Source organism: Anas acuta, chromosome 7, assembly GCF_963932015.1.
Source record: "Anas acuta chromosome 7, bAnaAcu1.1, whole genome shotgun sequence".
Classification (NCBI taxonomy): domain Eukaryota; kingdom Metazoa; phylum Chordata; class Aves; order Anseriformes; family Anatidae; genus Anas; species Anas acuta.
In genome coordinates, this window is record NC_088985.1 from 26,331,534 (window position 1) to 26,345,735 (window position 14,202).

General features: G+C 44.1%; 1 protein-coding gene across 4 annotated transcripts in view; it reads left to right on the forward strand.

Moving 5' to 3' along the window:
• SORCS3 (sortilin related VPS10 domain containing receptor 3) overlaps positions 1-14,202 on the forward strand; it is a 279,259-nt gene that overhangs the window by 68,766 nt on the left and 196,291 nt on the right. For all 4 annotated transcript variants that reach the window (XM_068688547.1, XM_068688550.1, XM_068688548.1 and 1 more), the window contains one exon: positions 12,410-12,477. In XM_068688547.1, the coding sequence (XP_068544648.1) occupies positions 12,410-12,477 (68 nt within the window). The remainder of the gene's footprint in view (positions 1-12,409; positions 12,478-14,202) is intronic.

Genomic DNA, 14,202 nt, shown 5'->3' on the forward strand with positions numbered 1-14,202 from the left:
CACTGGTAGTTAAGACTTGCTCCTCACCTTGTCCTCCCTGTGCTTTTTGCCAGGACTACCAAAACAGCCTGTAGAGAGTTGGTACCCTGATAGCATCACCTTGAATCATTCCTCTGGTCCACATGGTGCTTCAGCCTCTGGTAACTGTAGGAGCTCTGATCCTTCCTTACCCATGAGAAGCATCTGGAGCAACCAGTACTTGTCATGATGAACTCCTGCACAGTCACAAAAGCAGAAGAGACTTCTGGATCGAGCTTATGTCACAGTCCTTTGTCTTGTTGGTTGTTGTCATTACTGGAGTTACTTTGAATGAGGGTTTTGCAACCATCATATAAGAGTTTGAGGGTGGAGGGTATTGTTGTCTGGAGCACACAGAACTGGAGGTGACCCTACTTTACCTAAAGAGGAACCAGCAAATTTATTCCATGGTTTCCTATTTAAGATTTTGTGCTCATGTGTCATGTATTAATGGGATTTAGTTTTACCTTCAGTTGAACCTTGTCACCTATCTGTCATTACTGCCATCCAGAGATGATCCCCTACTGATCCTCTCTAGTCTAGGCTCTGAGAAAACAAAAGGATGAATCCGGTGTGCCTGGCTGTTCTCCACCCCATGCCAATCTTAGGTTTTACTGTGTGGTCATAACAGGTGCTAGAGAGACTGCAGGGTGAGGAGTAACGGGGTAGTCTGTGACTTCATGGCGTTTATGAAAGCAGGACGTGAGGGTGTGACTGGTGAAGGAGAGATTGTTCCCATGAAAACGTTCCCCAAGGGCAGAAGGACTTTCAGAAGCTTTGAGAAACTTCTGGTGTTTGAGATCATGGCTGTGCTGGAACAGTTGGTGGGACTGGACTATTACTGTTCAGAGCTCTTCAGTGGTGGACAGTTTTTGTATTGGGGTGTAAGGTGCAAGGCAACCCTACAGCAGGTGCAGGTGAAGGTACCTGAAGGATACCTGGAGACCCTGCAGAACTGTAGAGTATTCTCATAAAATGTGAGAGTGCCACTTTTCTGTTTTCCTATTTTCAGATTAGGGGTCCCAAATATTCCTGTGATGGAGAAGAGAGCTAATGCAGGTGCTGAGTGGGCAAAGAACTGCACATTCTGCTTAAATCTAACTTTTGTCATGTAAGATTCAAAATCGATCTATCTATTCCTGGGTTACTGCATCCCAAATCCTCATCTTAGAAGCAGTCCCCATTCAAATGACAGTCAGCAAGTCCTGGTTGTCATGACTGTGATTCCTATTTTCTGCATGAGGAAGGATATAGGGGGTGGCTTGACATAAAGAACATGCTTCTATTTCTCTGCTGGCAAGTGGGCAAGAACTTTTCAGGATCCTTCAGTCCACGTGTGAGAGAAGGAGAGTGACCCCATGAGTTCAGACCTTCCTGAAAGTTTTATGCTGTAGTGAGGATTGCAATATAGAGCAAGCAGGTATTTTTATCTGATCAACCGCCCTGAACCCCAAAGGACTGCAAAACCAGCAGTGCTTTGGATTTATGCGGTAGTGGTTTGCCTCTGTTCTGTTATACAATCCACGTGCGTAATGTAGAACCTGTACTTCTGAATTTCCTAACTTTTATGGCTTTGAAATTCTCAGCCATAATGTTGCATTAAAGGAGATTTGAATTAAAGTTCCTCTATTTCTCTCTCTCTCTTTTTTTTTTTTTTGTAATGGAACACTTAAGTCTGTAAGAAAAATTGCCCTTGACAGCTTTAACCATGCTGTTTCACATCTCCCCATGTAGATGTTAGCACAAGATATTTCTAAAGTGGGATAAATATATTTTTCTTTCTTAGAGAGCTCAAAACCAGATGAATGGATTTTTTTTAAAACTTGCACCCCACAACTGCGGTATTGGGCAACACCATAAGTTATGATACCACTGTGGTTCCTGATGCAATCCTTCATGCCTTCCCCACCCCAAAGTGGGCACCCGTTTTTCAGAGGCCAATATTAAAAAATATATGGATATTATTTTTTTTTCCTTCCTTATGGGGTCAGATTTTATGCAAATATATTTTAGTTGTATTCAGGAAATATTCAGGTGGGGAAAAATGTATTCTCTGTGTTAGCCAGCCAGGACCCCACTTACTCGTGGTTCCCATTCCACTTGTTAAGAAGCTGTTTTGTCTCTGGGCAAGGTTATTTATAAGCTCTTGTGATATAGATCATGTTCTGTCTTTGCTGCTGGTGTAGCTGCACTCTGCAATAGTTAAATGTCAGTTGAAGGCAGAGCCAAACCCTACGGCACCTGCCTCATGCGGATGTCCATCAACCGGCTCCTGCGGTTCTGTGGTTTATCAGGCAAAATGCAAACAGCTCTGGCACTGTGGAGTGTCTGGAGCTGTCTGGAGGGTTTGGTGTGCAAGCTTGGATGCCTCATAAACAGGGAGAAGCTGAATCGTGAACTTAAGAGCCCTCTATGCCTTATTCCGTTGCATATCAAGGGAGCTATTGCATGAGCCGATTTGCTCTTAGCATATCTGTTACTTTGGACTCTACAGGAAAAAACAGAAATTATTTTAGTGCCCTTGGATGATGGAGGACATTGCAAATGGCTGACTCAGTGTGATGGATATACACAGAGGAATCATTCCCAGCCTGGTTTCTGGAAACGTCTAGTGAACCAGATTTCATGAAAGTCTGCTCGATTAGGCCCTTCAAAGGCGATAATATCAGAGCTCCAGGGGCGTTTGGCATGAGCAAGGAGCTGCTCTGCACGGAACAAAGGAAGGAAATTGCCCAGAGTGTGTGTGTTTTCACATCAACAGATGAAAATAATTTTGCTTAACTACTTAATGATACAACACAAAGAATAAAAAAGAAGCACTGTAGCTCTGGTGTAAGGAATTCAAGTGTCGTACTGATCATGAAACACATCCACACGATGGTACATGAGTTCAGAATAAGAATACAAACATAATAAAGATAATTGAACTGATCTTTTCTCTTGCTTTTAAATAAATATAATTTGGAAAAGGAGCTGCTAAGGCAGAATTTGACCTTCCTGCAGCTGAGCCAATAAGTTTCAAAGGAGGTGTGGGCATCTGCAGATAGGAACTGCCGCATAAACGTAGGTTCAAGGTCAGAAGAGTGCAGCCAATTTGACAGACTACTCTTTTATTGCCTTAATCTATAAGGTAATCAGATCATTTCATCTTGGTTGAATCTATAATAATGTAAAAATATGTTAATTGGCTAGTTAGCACTCAAACTGTTGCTTCTGACCTTTTTGTCTGTGGAGAGCCCTGACTTGTGCTCTTGCCTCCAGCACTTTCTGGTCCTGTGTCCTGCTCAGCCTGCCTGACCCACGTTGCCTGGGATAGTTCCTTGTATATTCTAAACTATCATTTTTATTTTTATTTTTTTATTCTGTAATGATTTTCATATCCAATTTTCACTACTAGTTAATTATATTTTCAAACTCTCTATTTAGGCTTATATAAAGGCTTACAATTAAATAAAGGTTTTACACTAACGATGTTACATGCATTCGAGGTCGGGCAGTAAATGTGTGGGAAGATCTAAATGGTGGACTTAGCTGCCTGTGCTAACCGTAACGGAACAATCTGTGCATTTTGCCCTTATTTCCTCTGTGCCTGTACTTGTTATCTGGAAAACTGCAGCAACCCTTATTTCCCTGGGCTGTTATGAGAAAGGGAATATGTGAAGGTCTAAGGTGCTCGGATTTGTTGATAACAATGATCCCATGACAGGCATGGAGGGTCTTTTAACTGGTTATTAAAAGATGCAAGGGCTCGTTTCCAACAGGTACATCCTTTCCCTTCATGGTAGCATCTGTGAAACTTCAGCTTCTGGACTGCTTCTCCTGGAGGGAGAGTGATGTTTTCTTGAAGTAATATTCTGAGACAATATTATTAAATTCTGAACACTAATATTGCCATCACGAATTAATCTCCCTGCAGGTGGGTTAACTCAGGCATAGAGTGAGCTGGCATCAGAGCTGGGAATAGAGCAAAGAGGCTCTGATGCCTTTCCCTACTCTGAGTGCCAGGCCAGTGGCCAGGCTGCACTGCTCACACGGTGACTTCTCCATCACCCATCTCCTGCTGTTGCGTCAAAGGCAAGGCTTGGTGTTTCAGGAGCACAGCAGGCCTGACTTTCTGTCCTTTAGCATGGCAGCTAATTCTCCTGATCTATCAGTGAAGCATTTTCACATAAACAAGTAAGTCTTTGGGCCATAGACATTAGGCTGAAAAGGGCTCAGCAGGTTACCTAAACCATCTCCCCTCCCTGGAAAGAGAGGGAATCTCTTCCCCATGCTCTGTCCGGTGCCGGTTATGGGAGTTGTTAATTAAGTCAAACTGAGGAAGATCAGTGACTTCTATGTATGTATGTATGTATGTATGGGTATGGAGTGAGAGTAGAGTCTGGAGTCTGAAATGGAAGAACAAAAAGCAGCCTGATTTTTTTGAAAAATAAAAAATCAGCTTTATGGGAGCTATTTTTCGTCCTCTCTTTTAGAAATGGCTTAGGCACAAAATTCCCCCACCTAGTTAGTTTTCTTTATGAAATCAGTCAGTCTCCAGTCCTCAAGGAAAGCCCCCACCTGTCCTTGCAGTTTATGGTGTCTCAGGGGGCTGCTCTGCCTTCCCTTCTGTCAACTTTTTTTTATTGAGAGCTGTCCTCTGAAGGTAGCGTGCCCAGCCTTAGAGTTCAAATCATTCCTTCTCTTCAGGTCCCCCTGTCAGAAGCTTTAAATTGCCCTTCAGTAGGTATGTGACTCCACAGAGTTAAATTGCTGCACAAAATCTGCTGGCTCGCAGATGGTATCAGAAGATAATTGGAAGGAGAACGGGGCTGGCAAAGTGACTGGGGCCTTTTTTTTTTTCATTTTCTTCTTGAACTTAGGTAGAGGTGCGCACACAGCAGCTTTAAAAGCAAGAAGAAGAAAAGGAGGAAAAAGATAAATTAAATTTCCCAAGGCTTCAGTGGAAGTTTCTTAGCAAAGGGGAAGAATTGGGAGATATGATCCAGCATAGGTTGCTGAATCAATAAAAATAAATTATGAGTTCTTCGCTATCACCTCTTATAATGTATGATAGGGGACCCTTAAATCATATCACCTCCTGCCAGGAGAGATTGTATTTATGTTTAACTGACTTACACAGAGATAAAGCTCAGGCTTCTGTTATTTTAAGCAATCTAGATGTCTTTTCTGGTGGCAATGTGTGTTTGTGTGCAGCGAGGCCACCCGTGAGCTGGGACAGATTCTGGGGAGCACAACTGTGCCTTGCCAGAAACGTGGGTCAGAACCTGGGGGCTTTACTGCCCCCACTGCCACAACCGCTGCCGGTAGCATCGGGTGCGTCCCCTCCCCTCCCATGTGTTTATTCACGGTAGTCTGGAATTCTACTTAAATGTCTCCTGTGTTTTATTGCCGTCCTTAAAAAGGCGGCTAATTCACCATGTCTTTTCCCAGAGGCTCTCTCCTGAGGGGCTAATAAATCTACTCATACTTAGCTTTTGTGGAGTGGTTTTTTTCCCCTACAACGAGGACAAAGGGTTTTATGATCTGACCTGGTAGCTACGTTTAGGGCTCTATTTCAGCCTCCTGGACAGAATCCAGGTTCTCTCTAAGGACTGATAACCATGCTGGAGGCCTTTCTTTTATTTCTTTAGGCAGGAGATTTTAAGAAACTGATCATAATTTGTGTGTGTGTGCACATACGTTAAAGGTACGTAGATAGGCAGAGGGTGTTTGCCGAAACTTAAATTTACTGGTGTGGGTTTTTTCTTTCTCTGTGAAAAAAAATGTTATACAAGGGATATCATCTACTTGCTAACATCCATCATAGAGATGGAAGAGCAACATGTCTGACTTGTAGACCCTATTTGCTGGTGGCAACAGATACCACTCACTTGGGTAAGAAATGGAATCAGTGCTTTGGGAGGAGAATCTGATTTTTCCTGTTACTGTAACGCATCACAGATCCTCCCCGAGTCCTTCAGGCGTTAGTTGTTGCTGTGGTGCCAGTGATATTCAGCTGCATTCACACCTGTGGCAGGGACTCCTGTGCAAGGCAACAGTGAACGCATCCTATGGAAGGTCCCTGTTCCAAAAAGCTTAAAATCAAAAGCATGAGAGAGTCTGGCAGGTTCAAATCCAAATTGCCAAAGCAGGGAACCAGTGTGCACAGATCCTGTCCTGCTCCTGCTGGTAGTCACGCGGGAGGAGGGAATTATGCTTTCCAGTGCTGGCTCTTTCTACAAAGCACTGTAGTGTTGTTTTTCTGTGGATTCTGTTCACTCACCCCAAGCCTTGTAATGGGAATTTCAAACGGCTGCTTTCATGCAGAGGGCACTTTTTGTGAAGGCAATGTGATCTGCCTCCGGTATCCCCAGGGAATCCATGGGAAGACCTCTCGTGGTCTGGCTCCAGCTTGTTCTGCTGCCTGATTTATATGGACAGGAAGGAGGACAGGGGAAAGAAAGAGCATGCTGCGGCAGCTTTCATAAGGGAAAGTGAAAAGCAATGCAGGCAAGGGAGGATTAAAGGAGAATATCATTCTTTGAGTTCCTAGTTTTTGTTTTGAGGACAAATTTGACAGCCTCAGCCGTTTGGAGATCACAAGTTCACTGGAACATGTTTTGCTTTTGTGTGTGATCTTGGGACTTGTCTCCTTCAATTTCAGAGGGCTCTTTTGCCAGCACTGCCTGAAGCCACCCACAGATCATTGATCTCTCTCCAGAGATTAAAAGAAAAAAGTCATTTGCTGCTTCAGCTGGCATCATCTTGCTCATGCAAAAATGTTGCTCTGATTTCCAATGGGCAGGATTTGGCCTCTGTTTCTTGTTAGTATCTGAGGGTTTTATGTTAGGATGTGCTGTTCTTCAAGGGTTAGTACCTGGAGATAAGTTTTTTTTTTTCAGCTGTGTTCACCAGGCTAGGGAAAAGATTGGTGCTTAAGTTGCATGTGGTCCTTTTGCTAATCACTCTGTTACTATGTGTGAACTCTGATTGTGGCTTTATCTTCCAGGTGTTGCTTGTTAGCCTAAATGAACTAAATCTGTTTAAGTGGATTATTTCAGCCATGTAAAATTCCTGGATGGAGACTCTATTTCAGAATAAAACGGTCTTTAATTAGATTTTTCCTGATATACTTGCAAAGTGAATTGAACCAAACCCTAAAAGTTGATTTGGATTCCTCCTCCTGAGTGTTTCCATGTAGAGAAGCACTTAATCTCTCCCTGCCTCTGGTTTCACATCAGTAAAACAAAGATGACATTACTTGCCTTTTCTCGCAGTGGTGCTGCTTGCTAAATCCATTAGCACCGGTGAAATTTAAATTCCTCACAGGGAGCTTTGTAATGATGCTGTGTGCTTCTGGCACATGGGGAGAGCACTCCTAGGTAGCAGCAACTGCACTGAGGTCTCTGGGGCAAGTGGGGATGGAGATGATGTGTAGCGGGGTGATCACCTGTGTGTGCACATCTTTGGTGCATGGGGGGAGTTCTGGTTGGACTGGGGTTATGAAGGGTTCTTACTGGGGTTATTGCTTTTGTTCTGGTTCCTTCCCCCCTTCCTCTGGACTGGGGAGTGAGCATCTGGGTGGGTGCTCAGCTGCTGGCTGAGCCCATCCCACACATCAGCAGAAATCTGTTGAGCACAAAGTCTCCTATTGCCACATTTGAGCATCTGTGTACAGAAAGCTAGGCAGATATTGGTGGGTTTTGCCTGACTTAGCTTTAAATGTAGAGACTAAAAAAATCAAACTGTTTTACTTAGCAAATTCATCATTCCAAATAACTCAATTAGTTTGTTGATTAGGTCACCTTTAATTATTAATTTTGTCCCTTTAAAAATAAAAAAATAAATGAAAGAAACAAGCAGCTAGGGACCTCCATAGGGCAGCGCTGCCAGCGTTCAGGTCCTAAACCTTTTTAAGCCAATTTGCCTTCATCTGCGAGCAGTTTGCTGCCGCTGGTTCCCAGGAGCTGTGCCCGTTCATGTTTTTAATTTACTTGTTGGGTGCTTTGCTCTAATCTGAATGGGGGAAAGCTGGATGAAAATTGTGGACAAGCTTCTTACAGCCAGTGTGTAAGGCAGCAAAGGCTGCAAACATCATGGAAATAGGTGTGTAGGTAGGAAATGGAGTCTGGGACCCTGCCTGCCAGAGCAAGCAAGCGAAGAGCTCTCATTTTTCACTTGTAAATTTGTTCACAGTTCCTTTGTTGTGCTGTGTGCTACCCGGTGCTCGTCCCTTTGCTCATTATTAATTACTTTCTGTAAATATGTGGACAGGGGCAGTGGCGAGCTGTGTAAATCTCTGTGCTGATACACCGGGATCACTTAGAGGCGAGGTGAGTCTCACCAAGCAGCTCAGGGCTGGCCTTTCAGACGTCTGCCTGAAATGGTCGCCTCTTCTCTCTGGCTGCTGCTCTTCTCCCCCTTCTCTAATACATGTCTCCCAATACTGGAGGATGACTGCCCATGACTTGGCACTTCTCAGTTGTTCTGAAGTTTGCTGTCAGCCTGCTGGAGGAACTGCAGAGCCTTTACGTGCTGATTTGTGGGAACCAGTTATGTATCTACTGTGGGGTATGTGCAAAGCACTTTGCCAACTTGGAATCAGCAAGATCTGGAGGAGGGTTTAATGAACTAAAGTCATTTTCCTTCATAGTAAAATTTTATGAGCACAAAAGATTGCTACGCCACCAAACACTCTGAAGAGCTTCTGAGCACTTCTGTGATTTATAGGCTCAGAGATTCCTAATAATTTCCTGAACAATAGGAGCCCCCTCAGGGATTTCTTCTCAACTCAGAAAGAAACTTGGACTCCTATTTCTGGCTGTATTTTCTGTCATTTCACATCATCAAATCGTGTCAAGGCTTGAGGTTGCTAGGCTGGGCAGGCCCGGAGACCTGCTGGCCTTCGAGGAGAGGTCTGTCACGTTGGGCCTGGACCTCGTGGCTCAGTGCCATGGCAGGATTGGAAAGTGCCAGGGACTCTTAAACTGTATTATAGTGTAAGCCTTTGAGGATGAGTAATTGACAAGGGGTTGGCATTTTTGTCACGCAGACCTTTTAGCAGGGTCTTCAGTCAACAACGTAGTTTGTACAGAACAAAAACATATGGGAGGCCTATGTGTAAAATACACTGCACGAGGAAATCCTTGCAGGACTGGAATGTCATTTCGGTACCATGGGGGGAAAAAAAAAAAAAAACTTTCTCTGATTATCCTTTCTCCATCCCCACTTCTGCCTTGAAAACCGAAACAGTTTATTGAATTTTCAGGTCATTTAGTTTTGTGTAAGCTCAGCTTTAAATTACATTTTCCAAAGGGTTTCTGTTGCCTTAAGGGAGCTGTAACTCAGCCTGACCTATTTCCCGGCTCTGTCCTGCAGGCTGCTCCTCTCTCGCTTCACTCTCAGCCAGCTGGGCTGCTTGGTGCCCCCAGGGACACCCACCTCTGGGGTCGGGGGAAGCGCCTGGTCCCCGGGGGACAGTGGGGAAATTTCCCACCTGAGCCATGTTCCCCAGAGCAAGCACTATGAGCCTGGGGAAAAAGGCAGCTCAGCATTCATCTGACTTAAAAATTAATTTTGGGGGCGTTGGTTTGATGAATGGAAACCAGACAGTTTCATTTGAGACTATACAGTTGTTTTCTTTATTTTGATTTAAAAAAAAAAAAGCCTAAGTGAAAGTTTTCTTTGTTTCTGAATCAATATAACTGGGAACTTTTTTTTTTTTATATTTCTTTTCCCCAGATAAAAATCTTTTCATCTTGATTTAGGTTGAGGAGTGTGCTTTTTCCTGTTGGGTGGCAATTCTACATTTCCTGCAGTTCAGGGGGAGAAAATGCTTTTTTTGTTTTGAAGCAGTTCATGCTTTAAATGTGAAATCTCCAATTTTCAATTGAATTCAGCTTTTAAAATGAAAACCATCAAGATTTTCATGCAAAATTACTCTGACACAGAAAAGCCATGATTATTTGTCAGTGTTGACAAAAACAAGCAAAGCTTCTTCAACTACAAAGTAGGAATTTGAATCAAATGTCTCAGCTTGAATCAGTGAGGGGTTTTCTTTTTTTCCCTGTCAGAATTCAGTTTTGGACAAAATTATCTAATTTTCTTTGTTTTGTTCCATTCTTTTTCACCTGAAGCATTCACATAACAATGTCCTAGAGAATTGGGCTCTTGCCCTGGTCTGCCCCTGCCACCCCTCTTGCAGTCACTTGACACAGTTGGGGCAACACCATGCGGAGACCTCAGGGTAGCTTCTTGAAATTTTGAAGCCCCCATTGCAAGGCTGTGTCAGAAACACCCTGCGAAAGCAAGGCAGGAACCAGCTGTGTCTTTTGGGCTCTGATCTGTGTCTTAACCACCCGGGACACTTGCTTGCTAGCAGCATCTGCTGCTGCAGTCTCAAAGGCTGTGTGGTGGGGAATATCCTCTCGCAGCGTTCCTGGGGCAGGCTGTGGGGTAAAGCCTCCCCAAAGCCTCCCCAGCCTTCTGTTTGTCAAGCTTCCAAGACAGAGTGAGCATTAACGTTGTTGAAATTCAACAGTTTTGTCTCAAAAGCAAATGGGACAGGGTGGTGTCCCTGGGCTTGTGGTCTGGTGCCTGGCTTGGGCACATGTGGTGAGTGAGTTTGTGGGCATCTTGCTGCAGGTGGCTGTGTTACCAGTGCCCCAGTAACCCCCTGTTTCCTAGGACCCTCTGAGATTTAGCTGCAAAGGGATGGTTATGCTTTTGTTCTGCATGCGTTGACAATGGGCAGAGCTGGATTTTTGGTAGTAACTGTGCATGAAAATTCAGAAAAGCCCTACTAAACAGCATGCTTTTACTTTGGATTTATACCCAGAGGCTGAGCAGGTTTCACCCCACTCCTGCAAAGCTGCCATTTTCCTGCAATTTGTAGGGTTTGTATCTCCAAAAATACAAGGCATAAGAGATCTGATGAGGGGCACACACAGTGCTGGCAGGTTATGGATGCTGCCTCCAGTTGGGATTGCAATTTAAGCAAGAGTTATTCTGCTGAAGTTTGATCATGATATAGAGGCTTCGTGTAATACGTTTAGGACTGGATCCAGGATCTGCTGACCTCAGTGGGAGTCCTCCTCCGGGTTGAAACTGGAAAACTACCTCTGTGAAACCTTGCCTCAGTTGTGCGCACTAAAGAGGGAGTCGTTTCTGGCATGGCACTGCTTGTGCTGGGGTGCATGGCTTCCAAATTTCCATTCATGAGATATCCTATTGGAGTGTCTCTGGAAATATGGGGCACATCTATAAATGTCCCTTGGCAGATTTTAGCTAGGAGCAGCACAGGCTGCTCCCATCAGTTGGTGGAATCCTTGTACAATCCTTGGCTGCTGTGAGTGGCAGCTGGTTCTTCCCGATTTGTATGGGAAGGTGTGTGCGAGGTTTAAGTCTCAATAAAAAGGGCCTTGTCCTTATTTCCCTGCTGCACAGCAGCAGTTTAGGCTGACATGGGCTTGCATATGCTGACTCAAATCTGCCTGGCAGGTTTCTTTTCACACCCTGCTTGGAAGCAGCTTTGCTTTTATCTTCCTCCTAAAGGTCTCTGCATAGGGAAATAAAGGGAAAAATGCAATCGGGGAAGGGGGAAATGAATCCAGTAGCAAAAGGGATGCTCAGAGCATCTTTTCAAAAGCCATTAAGTTGGGCACCGATTGCATAGTCACGTACCAAGGTCCTTATGATTTGAACAGGTCTCTTCCCGGTATTATGCTGACGGTAACAGACTGCTGCAGCCTCTGATATTGATTAATCCTTTGGCATTTTTCCGTTCTGCAAAGCTTTAAACTCCTCACCTAGCAGCCTCTCAGCTGAGAAACCCAAATGAAAGGTGTGGCAGGTCCCATTGCTGTGGGAGGAGGAGGAGGGAGGGAGATGGGGCTTTTGCAATAGAAAGGCTCCTTGTTGCAACAAAACCCGTTTGGGGCAAAATGGGCTCTTTTGCTGGATTGGGATCTTCATAACCAAATTTATCATTTCTTTCCATGGAGACTAGTTCATGTTAGCACCTTGAGAGAAACAGGAAAACGTCGAGTGTAATTTCTGATTTGGCTGTTGAATTACCAAGGGTTCGTCCCAATTCCATTCCTGCCCTTGAATAACCATAGGTGTAGAGAGGGCAGCTCGCAATGTTCGGTTAATTCCTGGTGGCATGTTGTATTTCAAATGTAAAACATCTCCAGGATTAAAATAAATGTTACTGGTTACATGATGCATTAAGCTAATGATTTTCTTTTTTAAAACTTACTTGATCCTATAATACGGGAACTTTAATGGATAAACGCTAAGCTCTCCTTTGGGTGATTTCAGATGCCTTGTATATTGTTACATAGTCTAAAGAAAATCCTTTTTTTTTTCTTTTCCCCTTTCTCCTCCTTCCTCCCTTCCCCTTCCACAGGTGATTCTCATTCTGACAAAGCTCTACGACTTCAACCTGGGGAGTGTTACTGAGAGCTCGCTGTGGAGGTAAGCGGGGTGTAGGAATTACAGCAAGTGGTACGGAGGGGGTGCACGGTGCCTCTTGTAAAACTGGAGGCTGAGGAAGGGGGGGTCAGAGTTGATCTGGGGAGGAGATGGGAGGGGATCTGAGATAACTGAAGTTGAAAGGGGATGCATGATTAAGAAAGAATTGATTTAACAAAGTGAGGTCTGAAAATCAGATGCTTTGTTGATGTAGGGCATTTCCATAGACACACAGAGGAGCTTTTGTTCTGTCCATTCTGAGCATCCTTAAACAAGGCTCTTCATTCCTCAGAGCCTCTGCCATGGTGCTGTCAATGAGAATGGTCTCTGTAGATGGTAAATGCTTGCTGGGACAGCGTCCAAGATGGTGTATGACCCTGTGCCTGGTATGAGCTTGGCTGGTCTTAGCCACGTTCCTCAGCCCTGTGAGCTGAGATGGTCAACTTGGCAGTGAATGAGTGTTGCCCGAGGCTGTGAGGACAGTAGCGATCCAAGGGTTAGAGATCACAATGATGGGTTGGTGTAGATGTGTTTAAAAAACAAAACAAAACACGCGGAACACCCTTATGAACAAGCAGACCAATTCCTGGGGGATTGTTACTTAGGTGTTTTTTACTGTCAGAACAGCAACAAGAAAAAGGGCATAGGGTGGGGAAGACACCAGTGCTTTGTGTTAGATTTACCTTTTGTATTACTGTTATTGCTCAACCTTCAGAAATTGTAATTGGTGGTGCTGTCATTGCATTGTAGCTGTTGCTCCGAGTCTAAGCAGCTTCTTGCAGGTGGTCTCTTGCCCTTTCTTCCACGTTAGTTTAGAAGCTCTTGTTTGGACCAGATTTTGGGATTGAGTTGTGGGGTTATCCCGATGAATGCATTAAAGGGTTAATTGTTTAGTAGAGCTCTTGAAACTTCTCAATTTGCACAGTAAATCCAAAGCCTAATTGCACCGTACCATGGTAATCTGCAAAAGTATAAATAACCGTGCAGCTAACATGAGAGAACACCGTCATTTCCACTTATCCCGGTACTTTTCAAGGTATTTAAGCCTTGAAAACTTTTGCCTCTTTACCTAACAAGTACAAATGGCACTGTGATTGTACTTTAAACGTAATTGCTGAGCAATCTGCTCTGCATAAATAATGTAACAAGCAGGCAAATCCTGTCCTAATGCTGATCTCAGAGCAGCACCTGAGCTCTGCAGGAAGGTGACAGCAGCAGCGCTCTTGGAGCTTTCCCAGAGTGACAGAAACACAGCTCATCTGTCCAACTGAATGTATCAGCTGCTTGGGCATCTGGGGAGATGCCCTGTTCTGTGTGTTTGTCTGTTTTGGGACGCTTCTGCCTCTCTGCTGCGGTGAAAGACGGGCTGTTGGGGGGTCTGGAGGCTCGAGCTGGGTTCTCTTCCAAGGTTTGGGAGGAAAGGTCAAGTTAAAAGCTAGCAGGTAGAGCTCTTGGGCTCTAAACCTGAGTTTCCCACCTGGAAAACTGAGGATTAAACCATACTGCAGTTTAGAGGGAAGTGTTTTTTTTTTGTTTGTTTGTTTGTTTGTTTTTTTTTTTAAGAGAACAGCTTTGGTTTTCTTTTTTGAAAAAATGCAGCAATACAAATAGATACAATGCGGAAGAAACAAGCCAAGAGAGATTCCTTTTCTCAGGATATTCTGTTCCATTTATACATGAAAGCCTCTGAATCTCTGCATTATTTAAATAGGTACTTTTCAATATTTT